This window comes from Hylobates moloch, unplaced genomic scaffold (assembly GCF_009828535.3).
Source record: "Hylobates moloch isolate HMO894 unplaced genomic scaffold, HMol_V3 SCAFFOLD_15, whole genome shotgun sequence".
Taxonomy (NCBI): Eukaryota; Metazoa; Chordata; class Mammalia; order Primates; family Hylobatidae; genus Hylobates; species Hylobates moloch.
In genome coordinates this window covers 13,570,456-13,586,028 of record NW_026652290.1, presented here as the reverse complement: position 1 = coordinate 13,586,028, position 15,573 = coordinate 13,570,456, and the positions used below count along the sequence as shown (strand labels likewise).

General features: G+C 35.8%; 1 protein-coding gene across 2 annotated transcripts in view; it reads left to right on the top strand.

The window, feature by feature from the left end:
- The first annotated feature begins 209 nt into the window (after positions 1 to 209).
- The window catches only part of ABCA6 (ATP binding cassette subfamily A member 6), a 72,273-nt gene continuing 56,909 nt past the window's right edge, over positions 210 to 15,573 (top strand). The window contains exons 1-6 of one of the 2 annotated variants that reach the window (XM_058429049.1): positions 210 to 1,164; positions 1,344 to 1,483; positions 3,465 to 3,544; positions 11,813 to 11,953; positions 13,635 to 13,839; positions 14,886 to 15,044. In XM_058429049.1, the coding sequence (XP_058285032.1) occupies positions 11,858 to 11,953; positions 13,635 to 13,839; positions 14,886 to 15,044 (460 nt within the window). In that variant the 5' untranslated portion in view covers positions 210 to 1,164; positions 1,344 to 1,483; positions 3,465 to 3,544; positions 11,813 to 11,857. Of the gene's footprint in view, positions 1,165 to 1,343; positions 1,484 to 3,464; positions 3,545 to 10,611; positions 10,823 to 11,812; positions 11,954 to 13,634; positions 13,840 to 14,885; positions 15,045 to 15,573 lie in introns of those variants that run through there. The other variant, XM_032177953.2, reaches the window with a different exon arrangement.

Below are 15,573 nucleotides of genomic sequence, written 5' to 3'. Positions count from 1 at the left end.
CAGGAACAACTTAAGGCTCCCGTGAAAACTCTATCAGAGGGAATAAAGAGAAAGGTATGCGCTAGGCTCAGGGTTTCCCTGTGTACCCGTGGCTGGGTGCCCATGGGCTGTTCCTCCCATTGCAGCTGTGCTTTGTGCTGAGCATCCTGGGGAACCCATCAGTGCTTCACCGGGATGGACCCCGAGGGGCAGCAGCAAATGTGGTAAGGAGAGTGAATATTAAGTGTCAGAGTCAAGAGAATACCTCTAGGTTTTTTGTTTCTGTTTTTGTTTTTGTTTTGTTTCTTTGTTACATTTTGCTCCATTAACCTTTGATGTGCACATCTTCTATTATGTAATTCAGTGAAACCTAATATAGCATTCAAAATTCCTGCAGGAGGGAAAAAATAGATATTTTAAGACCCAAATAAACTCTTGATTATATTTGTTTGGATTTCTCTTTTCTTATTCCTCTTCCCCCTGTCTTTTTATTTTTCCATTTCATTTTTCATTTATTGAAAGTCATATAGTGTGATATTTCTCTATTTTTTACTCCAGCTTTTCTACTTTTCTTCCCCAGTAGTGCATTATTTTAACCAATACTCTTCTTTTTTATGAAGCCTATTAATATGGTACTATCATTAGGTAATGTAGCACAATTTTTATTCTTTTTCTCTATGGCAAAGATTTTCTCTTGTAGCCTATTTTATTTATTTATTTATTTGTTTATTTATTTATTTTTTTTTTATTTGTATTACTTGACACAGGGTCTTGCTCTGTCACCTAGGCTGCAATACAGTGGTGCAGTCACAGCTCACTGCAGCCTCGACCTCCTGGGCTTAAGCGATCCATTCATCTCAGCCTCCCAAGTAGCTGGGACCACAGGCATGTGCCACTATGCCTGGCTAATTTTTAAAATTTTTTGTAGAGATAGGGTTTCACCATGTTGCACAGGCTTCTTGCATCCTAACATAATATTTTCTCTTTAGATTTCCTGCTTTTTTCTATTTATCTATTTTCCAAAATTACTTTCTATATGCAAACAATCCCTTACTTTATCTTTAGGCAGATACTTCAGGCTACCATTAAAAACAAGGAGAGGGGCACCCTCTTGACCACCCATTATATGTCAGAGGCTGAGACTGTGTGTGACCGTATGGCCATGATGGTGTCAGGAACGCTAAGGTGGGTGCCTGTCCTGAGCCAGCAAGGGACTAGCATGTTCTTATAGAGAGAGTTTCAGCTTGCTATGAACAGCTGATGCTCTACAGCTCCCTAACGTATAATTAAACACCTTCCTCTACAGTGAGAACCGAGGAAGAAATTAAAAGACAAGTATTTTTTCTTTATTTCCCCTGAACTAGGTGTATTGGTTCCATTCAACATCTGAAAAACAAGTTTGGTAAAGATTATTTACTAGAAATAAAAATAAAAAATTTACCCAGGTGGAAGCTCTCCACACAGAGATTTTGAAGCTTTTCCCACAGGCTGCTCGGCAGGAAAGGTAAAGGATGTTTTTAGTTTGAGTGACAAGTATGAGTGTTTTCCAGTATTAGCATCAATTAGTTTTGTGCTAGTCTAAACAGGAAGAGAAAGGCAGAGTGGACACAAAACAAGCTGTTGAGGATTGCTAGGATGCATTACAAAAACTAAACAGTTATTTTCAGTGAGTGTTTTAGACCTCAGAAAAGGTGAATGGTGTGTGTGTGTGCATTCATATATGTGTGTAAATGGTGGAATGGCTTGGAGATTAAGAACAAAGTACAGACAAATTAAACTACCAACTTTTTAATGATTTTTAAAAAATAGACAATGAAAACAATGCTTTCACCTACAGGATTTTGCTGAATATAAATTGCATCAAGAGCTCCGTAACACAAACTTCCATGCTTGAGAAGGATTGACTCTATCCTAAATTATTCAATTATAAATCATTTGATCCTCCCAATGTTTCTTTTAAAGTTGTATGTGGTCAGCCATGGGTTACAAGTAATGGTAATCAAACCCTTGTGAATAGCAGAATGAGGCTGAATTTAATTGAAAGATGAACAGAATTTTCTTGTATACTATTTCTACTCATTTATTTTTATAATATTTATTATATTTATTGAACACCTATTATCTGCTGCCGGCTATGTATTGAATAGTCAACAAAATAGACAAGGTTCTTCCTTTTGGAGGCGAGGATATTAAGCAAATGAAGATACAAATAAATGAGGATATGACATTGAGGTAGGACTTTAAGACTGAGCAGGGTTTGGTCAGCTGAAGAGTGGGAGTAACAGACACTGTTTCCAAGTAACAGCATGTTTAAAGAACTTAGGTCAAGAATGAATTCTACAAATGTGAAGGATGAAACAAAGGCTCAGGTAGTTGATGTGTAAAGAGATATCCAAGTGGAGATGCCAAAGTACAGAGCTGTAGACCTGTGGCTCACAAGAGAAGGAAGAGGTCATTGAGATCTGGTCTGGCAACAAAGTGGGGGATTTTTTACTGTATAGAAGACCATTAAACTAGGAGAATGTTGAGGCCAACAAGAGAGATAGGAAGTCAAGAGGGGCTAGGATGAACCCCAGGAGCTCTCAGCTTTGAGATGGGATTGAGGAAGAAAATAAATCTTCCTGTGTGGACAGTACCACCACAACCATACCAACAAATACTGAGGAGTATCTAGAACAGCACTGGCCAGTAGAATTTTTGTGATAATGAAAATGTCCTACCTGTGCTGTCCAGGATGGTAATCACTACACATATGTAACTACTGAGTACTTCAGATGTGGCTAGTGTGAATGAGGAGTTGAATTTTCAATTTTATTTATTTTAATTACTGTAAATGTAAACAGCCACATGGATTTAGTGGCTACTCTATTAAGCAGTGCAGGCCTAGAGAGTTAGAAGGAAAATCGTTAAGTGTGGTTGTCTCAGAAGCTAAGAGAGAAAGAGTATGTTTGTTTTAAGGAGGGTGTGTACAATTTTATTTAATGCTTTTGAAAAGTTTGCAAAATGAGGACTGAAGAGTGTTCATTGGATTGTGCAACATGAAAGGGGGTCTGAAGGTCAAGAAAGAAATTTTTTTTAGCAGAAGAGAGTTCAACATATTTTAATTCTTATAGGAGAGACTGAAAATTAAATCTCAATCTCTCCTATGGGAGAGGGGAAAGGTAATGTAAATATTCTAGGAAGGTTGCTTTTTGAGAGTAAGTAAGAAATATAGCACAATAAGAAAGTTCAGGCTGAGTGGGAAAGATTCTTAATCAGAGCTATTTCTCAGAATTTATCTTTAACATAAAATTAGAGGCAACCAGATTTTTGTTGTTATAACTATTTTTATGATTGAATCTGTAATTTCACACCCATTCATGCTGTATCAAATCAGACACTTATTTAAAGAACACATTGAAAAATTATTTTACTTTGGCTATTAATTCCTCCCCAGTGTTATCACACTAAAGCTTAGTAATAAATCTCACTCTTCTTCCTGACAGATATTCCTCTTTAATGGCGTATAAGTTACCTGTGGAGGATGTCCACCCTCTATCTTGGGCCTTTTTCAAGTTAGAGGCAGGTAAGTTTGGGTATATATAACTAAGACTTTATGTATTGGTTGCATATTTTCATGTAGAATATAGACTAAGTAATTTCAAGTAGAACAATGAAATAATCAATCAAAACTTGAAAAATCCCTACCAGGACAGTCATAACAATCTCAAAGGAAATGATGTGGTGGTCCTAGATGTGGGTTTGCTCCACCTGATTCTTCCTGTGCTGACCAGGAAGCCCAGCCGCAAGTCAGTCATGTTACTCTATCCTGCAGGATTGAATTGGGGTACCAGGGCTGTTTCTTACCATGATACCAGTGCATAGAATTGAAGGATAATTATGAGAATGTTGTCCCAAAGAATATTAAGGAGAGCTTTTGAGGTCTCTATGTTTCTAAAAGCCAAGGTACCAGGAGCAAGTGTACAGAGGCAACAATTGGAGGACTGAGTGAAGGTTAGCAAAATAAAACACAGAGGGGTGAGGTGTAACAAGTTGCTACTGAAGAGGGGCTTCTGAACTAGTTCCAGAGACACTGCGTATTTATGGCTATTGATGCAGAATGTACAAGTGTGAAAAGGGAGCCAGCATGGAGTGGACTTCTCTGTAGATTTACAAATATAGAATAAATTATTCTCGACAGCTGATTTGGAGTCCAAAGCATACATGGAAAGAATCAAAAGGATAATACTAAAATAGGACACAAGGAGCTTTTTCGAGTTTATAGGAAACTGAATATGTTCATGCATGGCTATCTTTTATTAGCCATATCAGCACTCTTCTTTAATTTATCCTTCAATAAAATGTCATTATTTGGCCTATATCTTACAGTATCTAAACAATTTGAAGTTACTGTCTCTGTTGTATGACTTTACAAACACTTGGTGAAAAATATATAAGCCACTGATGTCAGTCTCTTTAAATGCGGTGAAACAGACCTTCAACCTGGAGGAATACAGCCTCTCTCAGGCTACCCTGGAGCAGGTGGGTTTGCATTGAACAAGTGAGCACCATCCAGATGACCTCTGTGTGAATCCATCTTTCAGACACACCCTGACATTTTTATATCTTTTTTATTTTCTCTTACTTAGGTATTCTTAGAACTCTGTAAAGAGCAGGAGCTGGGAAATGTTGATGATAAAATTGATACAACAGTTCAATGGAAACTTCTCCCACAGGAAGACCCTTAAAATGAAGAACCTCCTAACGTTCAATTTTAGGTCCTACTACATTGTTAGTTTCCATAATTCTACAAGAATGTTTCCTTTTACTTCAGTTAACAAAAGAAAACATTTAATAGTTTAAACATTCAATAATGATTAAAGTTTTCATTTTTAAAAATTTTAGGATGAAGGAAACAAGGAAATATAGGGAAAAGTAGTAGACAAAAATTAACAAAATCAGACATGTTATTCATCCCCAACATGGGTCTATTTTGTGCTTAAAAATAATTTAAAAATCAAATAATATTAGGTTGGTTTTTGGTTATTATCAGTAAAGCTAACACTGAGAACATTTTACAAATAAAAATATGAGTTTTTTAGCCTGAACTTCAAATGTATCAGCTATTTTTAAACATTATTTACTCCGATTCTAATTTAATGTGACATTGACTATAAGAAGATCTGATAAACTGATGAAATGGCACAGCATAACATTTAATTATAATGACATTCTGATTATAAAATAAATACATGTGAATTTTAGTACATATTAAAATTATATGGAAGAAGATAACCATAATCTGTAAGAAAGTACTGCAGTTAATATTTTCTTTAGCCAACTTATATTCAATGTATTTTTATGGGTCCTTTTTCAAAGGTAGTATCAGTAGGCGTAGTCATTTTCTGTATCTTTTCACCTCACAGTTCACAAACATTTCCCATGTCATCATAACACTTTTGTGTTATATAATTGCTGCATTAATGTTATAGCTATATTGATATAATACCAGAGTTGTTATGTTTGGGTTCTATGCAAGTTTATTTCTTAGAAATAAAACTATGATGGACTTTTCTTATGTTTTGTTTATTAAAATCTTAAGGTAAGTGGTTCAGATATCAACTGATGGTTCTCTCTCTTCTGTAAGATCCATATAACTTTATTCTCTGACCTGTAGAAAAAGTCATTATCCATCTGCTATCATTTGGATATTTGACCCTCTGAATCTCATGTTGAAATTTGATTCCCAGTGTTGGAGGTGGGGCCCAGTGGGAGGTGTTTGGGTCACAGGGATGTATCCCTCGTGAATTGCTTGGTGCTGTCCTTGCAGTTATGAGTGAGTTCTCATTCTGTTAGTTCCCAGGGGAACTGGTACTTAAAAAGAGCCTGGCATCTCCTTCTCCCTCTCTCTGTCTCGCTCACCATGTGATCTTTGCACATGCTGGCTCCACTTCATCTCTACCAAGTAGAAGCAGTGTGAGGCCTCACCGGATACAAATGTTGGCACCATGCTTCTTGTACAACTTGTGGTTTCAGAATCCCAGCTGAAAAAGTCATCCTAAAAGTGTCCTGTGAAACACCTAGGAAGATAGGACGTCAGGCAAGCAACAACTTCAATGCAAAATGTGTCCTGTCCAAAAGTGACAGGAGGACCACTGCCACAGAAACCACCCTAAAGTCAGAAGCGGCGGTAAGAAGATAGGCCTGGTGGAAGCAGAGCTGACATGCAGTTGCTGACTTTCACATGCTTCCAACAAGCAGCGTTTGCAGCAGAGAAGTATGAAACGTTGATTTATGAATACAGAAGCAAATGAATCAGAAAATTTAGCAGGATTGTGTTAGATTGGGTAAAGAAAAACAACTGTTGCAAATAAAATGAATGTACATTTATTGCCCATAAATTCTCAGTGTCTCAATCCATTTAATTTTTTTTATTGTGGCAAAAATATAATAAAACAAAATATACTTGAAATAGACACAGAAGCAAAAATATTGTATGCTTACACTCATATGGAATATTTATTAATAAATTAGGCACATTCCCTGAGGCAGAAAGAAATTAAAAATTACTAGCGGCTCGGGGGAGGAGAGAGTGGGAGTTATCACTTAATGGTTACAGAATTCCTGTTTGGGTTGATAAAAAATTTGAGAACTAGACAGTGGTGCTGGTTGCACAATTTTGTGAATGCAATTAATGTCACTGAATTGTACACTTAAAAATTGTCAAAGTGGAGAATTCCATTCATTTAATTTAAAAATATATAATTTTAAAAATTCTTACATGTTTTGCCATAAAAATTATAGTATTTATACAATCTAAACTGGAAAATATTCTTTCTCAGCTAATATATTTTTCTATCATATACACACAGGATAATATTATATCTACTATTATATAATTACTTAACATCATACTAGAAACATCACACTTTCCTTGTTTATTGTATACCTATGTCAGTTTAAGTCAGTGTTTTTTTGTAGTGCATATGTAGTATTTCAGTGTTTGGATGTACCAAAACGTTTTAGTTGAGAATAAATGGAAAGATACACAGATTGTTTCTTAGTTTTCCTGTTAGAAACAATGCTGCAGAAGTTCTGTCCCTCTAGAGAACCCTGCCAAAGATATACATGCAACATTCTTCCATATATATATATATAGGAGTTTATTTAGTAGTATTAACTCATACAATCACAAGGTCCCACAATAGGCTGTCTGCAAGCTGAGGAGCAAGGAAGCCAGTCTGAGTCCCAAAGCTGAAGAAACCTGGAGTCCCATATTTGAGGGCAGGAAGCATCCAGCACAGGAAAAAGATGTAGGCTGTGAGGCTAAGCCAGTCTAGCCTTTTCACGTTTTTCTGCCTGCTTTTTATTCTGGCCCAGCTGGCAGCTGATTAGATGGTGCCTACCCAGATTAAGAGTGGGTCTGCCCTTCCCAGCCCACTGACTCCAGTGTTAATCTCCTTTGGCAACACCCTTACAGACACACCCAGGATCAGTACTTTGTGTCTTTTAATCCAATCAAGTTGACACTCGGTATTAACCATTACAGCAATTATCTACGTAATCACTTCAAATATATTCCTAGAATGTCTGAGTCATTGTGTGGAGTTGTACCAATGCATTCCATCCCTAGCTGTCCAGAAATTTACCCAGAAAGGAAGGAATTAGAGACTGTTGGCAGTAATGCCAAGTGAAGTGCCCACTTCCATAAACAAAAAAAGATGGCAGAAATATACAGCTAAAATGGAACTAAGAAAGGTCCCAGGCTCTTATTATAACATTGTTAGCATCCCAAATAATTATTTACTAGACTAAAGAAAGATGCCAGGAGCTAGCACATACTGCTCCAATCTGTGATTAGATTGGGAAAGGTGGAAAGTGAAGAGAAAATGAAAGCCCATGCTGATGAATCTAGACTTCTTTAATATGGGTCATTAATGGGAAAAAAATCACTGGCTAGATGAGAAAAATTAGACTACAGAATGATTAAATCCAAGGGCAATAATCAGCAAAGTTCCCCAAAGAAACATACATAATAATAATAAAAAAGGGAAGATCTTAAAAATACTACTAATTAGAATTTTGTATTAGTCACATTTGAGAGAGCTTGCTTAGCTCACAATAATTTCCTCCTTAGTTCTTGAGTTTTCTAATAGTCTCGTTTGTCCTACTCATTTGTTTTCATGGTAGACTTTTGATTATGAGTTTATCTTCTGGGAGGAATATTTCTTTTACCTCTGTTGCTTTGTGTTCTGAAATTTGGATATATCTTTATGGAATTTTTTGTTTTCTCTGTGACACTCCTGGATAGTAAGAGGAGGAGGAGGAGGGAGGAAGAGGAGGAGGGAGGAGGGGGAGGAGGGGAAGTAGCAGCAAATAACATTTTTTGAGCTTTTACAATTTTCCCTCATTGTTCTATGTACTTACATAGATGAATTTAACCCCTACAATAACCTTATATATATATATTAATACTGTTGTTTTTCTACTTTTGGGGAGTAAAAAAACCTGAGGGGGTAAGAGTTAAATGGATTGTGCAAGGTCTCACAGCTAGTACATAGCAGAACCAGAAGTTGAACACAAGTTTGGCTCCAAAGTGTATACACTAACTCCTATAATACATCTCTGGACGTGTTATTATACTGGGAGAATAAATTCAGATTCTTCTCCTGTCTCTTGTACTTGATACATGCTCTACATACTTTGGGGTTTCATTTCCTATGGGCGATTATCTATCTATCTATCTATCTATCTATCTATCTATCTATCTATCTATTATCTATCTATCTATCTATCTATCTATCTATCTATCTATCTATCTATCTACCTACCTACCTACCTACTATCTGTCTGTCTGTCTGTCTTCCAGAAATTGGGCAGAGAATACAGCTTTGCTCTTCCCTGAGGTTGTAGGTGAAATTTTCCTGGTCTGTTTTTAGCACTGGACAGTCCTATAAACCTTCTGGATTCCTGCAGGAATATGAACTCCAGCATACCACCCTTTCAAGGACCAAGTTCAGGTCAGAGGGTCATTAAAACACCTGAGGCTTGGTTTTCAGTCCAATATATCCTTGAACTGCTGGAGTGTCTGAAATGCCACTCACAACTTAAGGGAAACTTTAAATCCTTTTTCAGTTTTAACACCTGGAAACATGTCTTTCTGTCTTTTTTTGTTTCTTCCATTGTTGTTTACATTCTTCATCTTCTTCCTTTTTTGAATTTGACTATATATTGGAAATTCAATTTGGGGATATATTTTACCCACCACTTCCATGCTCTTCTAGCTGGAGGCTGGGCACTTTATTATAATAGGTAATATATTTGTGGGTAAATTGTCACATTACATAAGGAAAACGGCCTCCCAAAATGAAAATAAATAAGAGGAAACAGGTCAAGAAAAAGGAAGAGAAAGCATACACAAGAAACAATGGTAAGAAATGAAACTAATAAATATATTTAAATAATTATCATTGATATTGTAGCTGTGAATTTTAATACAATTGTAAGAATGGCAGAATGAAAATGATTCCTAAAATAAAGTATAAAGGGTCTAAAACAATGATAACAAAAAAATTCATAAAAGCCTTAACTGTATTCCAGGTGGTTTAAAAGCAATTTTGAGTTTTGTTATATTACTAACACAAAATGTTAAGAGTGTTTATGACCTCCCTTCCCACACCCCATGAGAACTTTAGAACACCTTTATTAACGGTGTTTGTGCCAATTTTCAATGTAAAAAATAGTGGCATTTCACTGTTGACTATTTTTAAAAACAGAAGTAATTGCCAAGGAGAGAAATCATATATATATATATATATACACACACACACACACACACACACGCACACACACATACACATAATAGTATCATAGCTGTAGTTGTTGTTGTTGTTTAAATTATCTGCTTTGCTCCAGAAAGTTTCTCAGCTTTATGATTATTAACATCTGCGGATTTGGGAGCCATGTCAAATATTTGAGATTTCCCAATTCATGGACTTTGGTTTCCTGTTTTGCCATTCACTGTGGCAGGTCAAGAAAAGTTTGCAACTCTTTACACAGCAGAGAGAGACAGACTATGCTATATGAATTAAACACGTTTCAGTTTGTTCTAGTCTTCATGCACAAAAATTTATCTGAATCCTTTTATATGTTTTGTAGACCTTGGCAAACCACTGGCTTATTTTGTTCATATGTATTATGAAATCCTGCATCCACTGTGAAGAGGGTAGGAGCAATAAATTTGTTAAAAATTCTTCATTTGTGTATCCTAGGAGTTTCTCCAAGGCATACTGTGGATTGCTTAGCTTTATTAGGAAAAAAATCAGCTCCAGAATATTCTGCTAACTTGGTCTGAATTAGTTAAATATACAAATAACTGACAGTTGTGTTTATTCATCAGTAGTGAAAAGAAAATACAGATTTCTCATACAAATTTAACTGCTTTGTTTGGTTAGTTATTGTTTTTACTCTTTCTTGTTCCTGCCTCCATCTTGGTCTCATCATTTCTGAAGAACTAGTTCCATTTTCCTTGTTTACCGTTCTCCCCCTTATCCCTGTAGTTGAACGGCTAAGTGAACAAACACAGAGTTTGTTTTATTCCCAACCAACCACGGAACAGTCATTTCCTTGCAGAATAATTGGCTTAGGGAGAAAGAGACACAGAAAAGAAAACAAGTTCATCATGTACAGCTTGGTCTGGCTACACCCCTTTTCAGAAACCAGGCTGTGTAAGAGCTGCTGGAGTAGGCACCCATTTAAAGAAAAAATGAAGAAGCAGCAATAAAGAAGTTGTAATCGTTACCTAGACAAACAGAGAACTGGTTTTGACAGTGTTTCTAGAGTGCTTTTTATTATTTTCCTGACAGTAAGTAAAGCTCTATTTTGTTGTGCTGTGCCAAATATGTGGGTGGACACTGCTAAAATCAATCTATTTTTTCAGATATTTCCCAATTCTTATGTGTTTTATGTTAAAGACCTAAGACTAAATTTTTCTGCTTTTTCCCAATCACTTTTTATTGTAACAGTAAGACTTAGAAAAATGGAAAAAATTTGCTTCTGTGCTAGCTGGGGGAGAATTATCTGAATATTTTGATGTAAAAATATGAAAGAATTTCATTTTGAGGTTACAGAAACTAAAACAAATTGTGTTTCTTTATTTGCAAATCTTTGGGCAAAATTACTTTCCCGTGTGATTTCTTTTTGCTTCTTTTAAAACTAATTTTGTAGTTTCATGAGTTATTCAGGGAGTTCTGAATTCAGAAAATTGAGAGAAATTTCTTTATTCTTCCTGTATCTCAGAATCGAGTTTCAAGTAGTTTGAGCCCGGATTATGATTTACACCCTAACTCTTTTCATAAAAGTTGATTCAATCTGAAGGTAAAATTACAAGAAAACACTTTATTGAGGTTGTATCTAGTGGACGTAATTTATTATTCAGACAAACTTAAGTAATCAGACTTTTGATGTTAATTTGATTAGCTCTGAGATTTCTGTTTAAATGTAAAGAACAAGAAATGGCTATTAGCAGGATGAAATTAATTTACTCTATTCATGTACTTAAAGTACTCTCATACAAGGCCAAAAATGTGAAATTGTCTTACAGGTTCTGAACTTGAATTACAGCTTTTCCATTTCAGTACTCCAAGTTATTGCAAAATTGTGATAATAATCACTCTGCCTTCCCACCATCACCCACTCCCCTAAAAAGCTTAAGGTGAAATATTTGAGGTGAAATTTTACAGTCATAAATTATTGAAATAATATTTCAAACTCATGTTTACACTTTTTAAAGGTAGTAAATATTTTCCTCAACAGTATGATCAAAGTTTTTCTTATTACACTTCTTTTTTTCTAGGTTGTGTTCCACCATGATTACTTTCTCCTTCAGTGAATAGGCTAAATGAATATGAAACAAAAAAGTGGGTATCAGCAAACCAAAGCACTTCTGTGCAAGAATTTTCTTAAGAAATGGAGGATGAAAAGAGAGAGCTTATTGGTATGTTTAAAAACTTGTCTTTTTCCACAGTTAGCACTCTTGCAGTGTTTCATTACCTATTGATTCTCTTATGTTCTCTTTTAATTAGCAGACGGGATTTATTGATTTTACAGTTCTCTCGTTATATTTGTTGAATTGAGAGACTCACAACAGTCTCTGAAGAATAACATAAAATTATTAAAGACTAAAAGAATTACTCATATAAAAAGAGATTAAGTGAACATTTAATTATATGGTAAATTACAGCAACTGCTAGAGCTACTACCAAATGTTATACACTTAGAGCCAAGAAGTACAAAAAAAATGTTGCCAGAAGAAAAGGAGACATTTTAATTTTGTGGATTTATTTTCAAGGACATGAATTATGGTGGCAAATAGCAATATTTTTGCCAGTTGTCACATCCTTGTATTGTAAACTAAAGAAAATGGAAAGGAACTGGCTGGTGGAGGCTACTACTATTGCTGTTCACCAGCGTCAATCATCATTACCTCTTTGGCACCATGCTAGACTGCATTCTCAGCCTACTGAAATTAAGTGGAACCAAATGATTTCCTGGCCCACAGGATATGGGCAGAAGTGATATGCACCACTTCCAGGCCTGGTTCGTGGACATACACAACTTTCTGTATTCTCACTGTCTTGGTCCCACTATTTCCTGATCTTCTGACTGAATGCAGAGGATCCTCTAGAGGTCTTCAAGGTCCAAGATGGTAGCGGAGGCCCTGGATGATTGTTTTTAAGATTTATGTTTTTAAGATTGTTTTTAAGAATTATGATCAACTAACACCACTGATAGTTTGCATCAAGCAGGTGGGCTCATCATAGATGACTAGCCCAAATCTCAGTGGCTTAACACAGCAAATTTTTATTTTTAACTCCTCATGGTCTAATCAAAGTTGAGAGTGGAGGTAAAGTAGGTTGGGTGGGCGAAGAAATCTTCTCCACACAGTCATTCAGGCACCTAGGCTTCATCCAGGGCCTCCGCTACCATCTTGGACCTTGAAGACCTCTAGAGGATCCTCTGCATTCAGTCAGAAGATCAGGAAATAGTGGGACCAAGACAGTGAGAATACAGAAAGTTGTATATGTCCACGAACCAGGCCTGGAAGTGGTGCATATCACTTCTGCCCATATCCTGTGGGCCAGGAAATCATTTGGTTCCACTTAATTTCAGTAGGCTGAGAATGCAGTCTAGCATGGTGCCAAAGAGGTAATGATGATTGACGCTGGTGAACAGCAATAGTAGTAGCCTCCACCAGCCAGTTCCTTTTCATTTTCTTTAGTTTACAATACAAGGATATGACAACTGGCAAAAATATTGCTATTTGCCACCATAAACTCTATCTAGGATACTCCATGTCTTATAAATTCTATAGTCAGCTGCCCGTGCATATAGAGATTGTCATCCTGTTATTCACTCCATTAGTTTCTATGAGGGCTTCTGCGGGAGTTCATGATTTAATGCAAAAGTTTTGTTCTAGTATTAGAGAATGATAAATTGTGGCTACTGTCTCAGTATTTATCTTTCATTTGATTCTCCATGCTCTGAGGCTTGGAGAGCAGAGAGAACATAACTGTATAGCATAACTGGAATTTGTTTTCAACAGTATTTTGTATTAACTGAGAGCTTTAAGTGAACGCAATCTTAATTCATTATTTTTCTTTTTTTATGCATTACAGGAATGGGGCCTCTCAATACTTCTAGGACTGTGTATTGCTCTGTTTTCCAGTTCCATGAGAAATGTCCAGTTTCCTGGAATGGCTCCTCAGAATCTGGGAAGGGTAGATAAATTTAATAGCTCTTCTTTAATGGTTGTGTATACACCAATATCTAATTTAACCCAGCAGATAATGAATAAAACAGCACTTGCTCTTCTTTTGAAAGGTAGGTGTACTCATGGCAAATAAAGAATTACTGATAGACATTTATTTACTGTTGATAAGTTGTCTACACATTAATTTGAAGTTACAGTCATATATTATGCTAATAACTTAAGTACTAAAATAGCATACAAATCTGGTTAGATTATTGCTTTCTCTCACAACAACTAGCCTTTGAAATATTTTCAGCTTGATGGGAGTCCAGTTTAGGGACGTCCGTATTTCTACTGGAATGTAACTAAATCCAGATTTATACTTTTAGATTTGCAGGATAGTATCTAGAAGGAATATAGTCACTGAAAATTGTGTGTGTTTTTAACATGGCATACAATGACTAAGATTTCTATCTCAGGAAAAAACATCTAAATAAATAAAATAGGTCATGGTTATTGAACAATAATTTCATAACTTTGAAAAGTAGGAATGAATAATCTGATGATTATTCTGTTCTGAATATAGTACAATCGGTAAACATCTTTAAAAGTCTTTATTCTAAATGAGATCATTATGATGTAACCAAAATAAGCAAAATGCATATTTCATTCATGGGCAAATTGGGTGCAGTTTGGCTATTTACTCTTTAATCCTCCATTCCTGACAAGTGAAATTCCTGGCTACTGAAAATAGAGTCACTTTTTAAAAATCTTGTTTTCTGCAGAAGGCAAAGGTCATGTAAATTGTCTTTGCTTCAGTAAATCTGAAATAAGGAATCCCTGACTGTATAGTAACTACAACAATTACTTCTGTTTTTGTACTCTGATTCTCTTATGCATACTTAATCTGGCACAATGTTTTGTTTATGTACCTAAAACTTGCCCTGATACTTGTCATTATGAAAATAAAACGTGTAATTCTTATGCATGTCTTCTGATTGTAGAATGTAAACCATTAAATTTTCCCCCCTTGCATTTGGGATCAAGTTTGATTTAAATGGAAAATGATTTTAATTTAAGTCTAATGAAATTATATGGGGAAACAGTTGAATATCACATTTTGTTGTGGCAAAACTCTGTTACAATTTTCTGTCTATTTTTACCTTGTAATTCACAGGAACAAGTGTCATTGGGGCACAAAATAAAACACATATGGACGAAATACTTTTGGAAAATTTACCATATGCTGTGGGAATCATCTTTAATGAAACTTTCTCTTATAAGTTATTATTTTTCCAGGGATATGACATTCCATTTCGGAAAGAAGATTTCTCAGGTGACTTTCCATATCAAATATCATTATGGCATTTTTCTAAAGAACAGGGGAGGGTGGGCAACAGAGATGCTTTCAATGACACATGAGAAAATAGAGAAAGCCCATTTCATTGCTTAACTTATTTCAAGGTCAATCGTATGTTCCTACTACAAGATGACTCCAAAAATTGTAGAGTCATCCAACATATATGTGTTGAGTGCGCAGATGCATGTGTCAAAGGATGCATGAGTAACCAAGACTGACAAGCCCCAGCCTCAGGTGAGATTCCAGGTTAGCAGCAAAGACAGACATTGAACAATTAATGACAAGTACGAGAAAAAGTGTTTCATGGACACTTAGACCAGGGGTTCCTAATAGTGGGATTAGAGAAGTCCTACCTGGGGAAATGATGTTTAAAGGGAGACCAGAATGAATAGCTGGTGTGAGGTGCTAGAAGCATTGTGTTTCAGATAGAAGAAAGGTAATTATGAAGGCCGGGAGGTGAGAAAGGACATCCGTTCCTAGATCTGGAAGAAGAGCAGTATAGCTG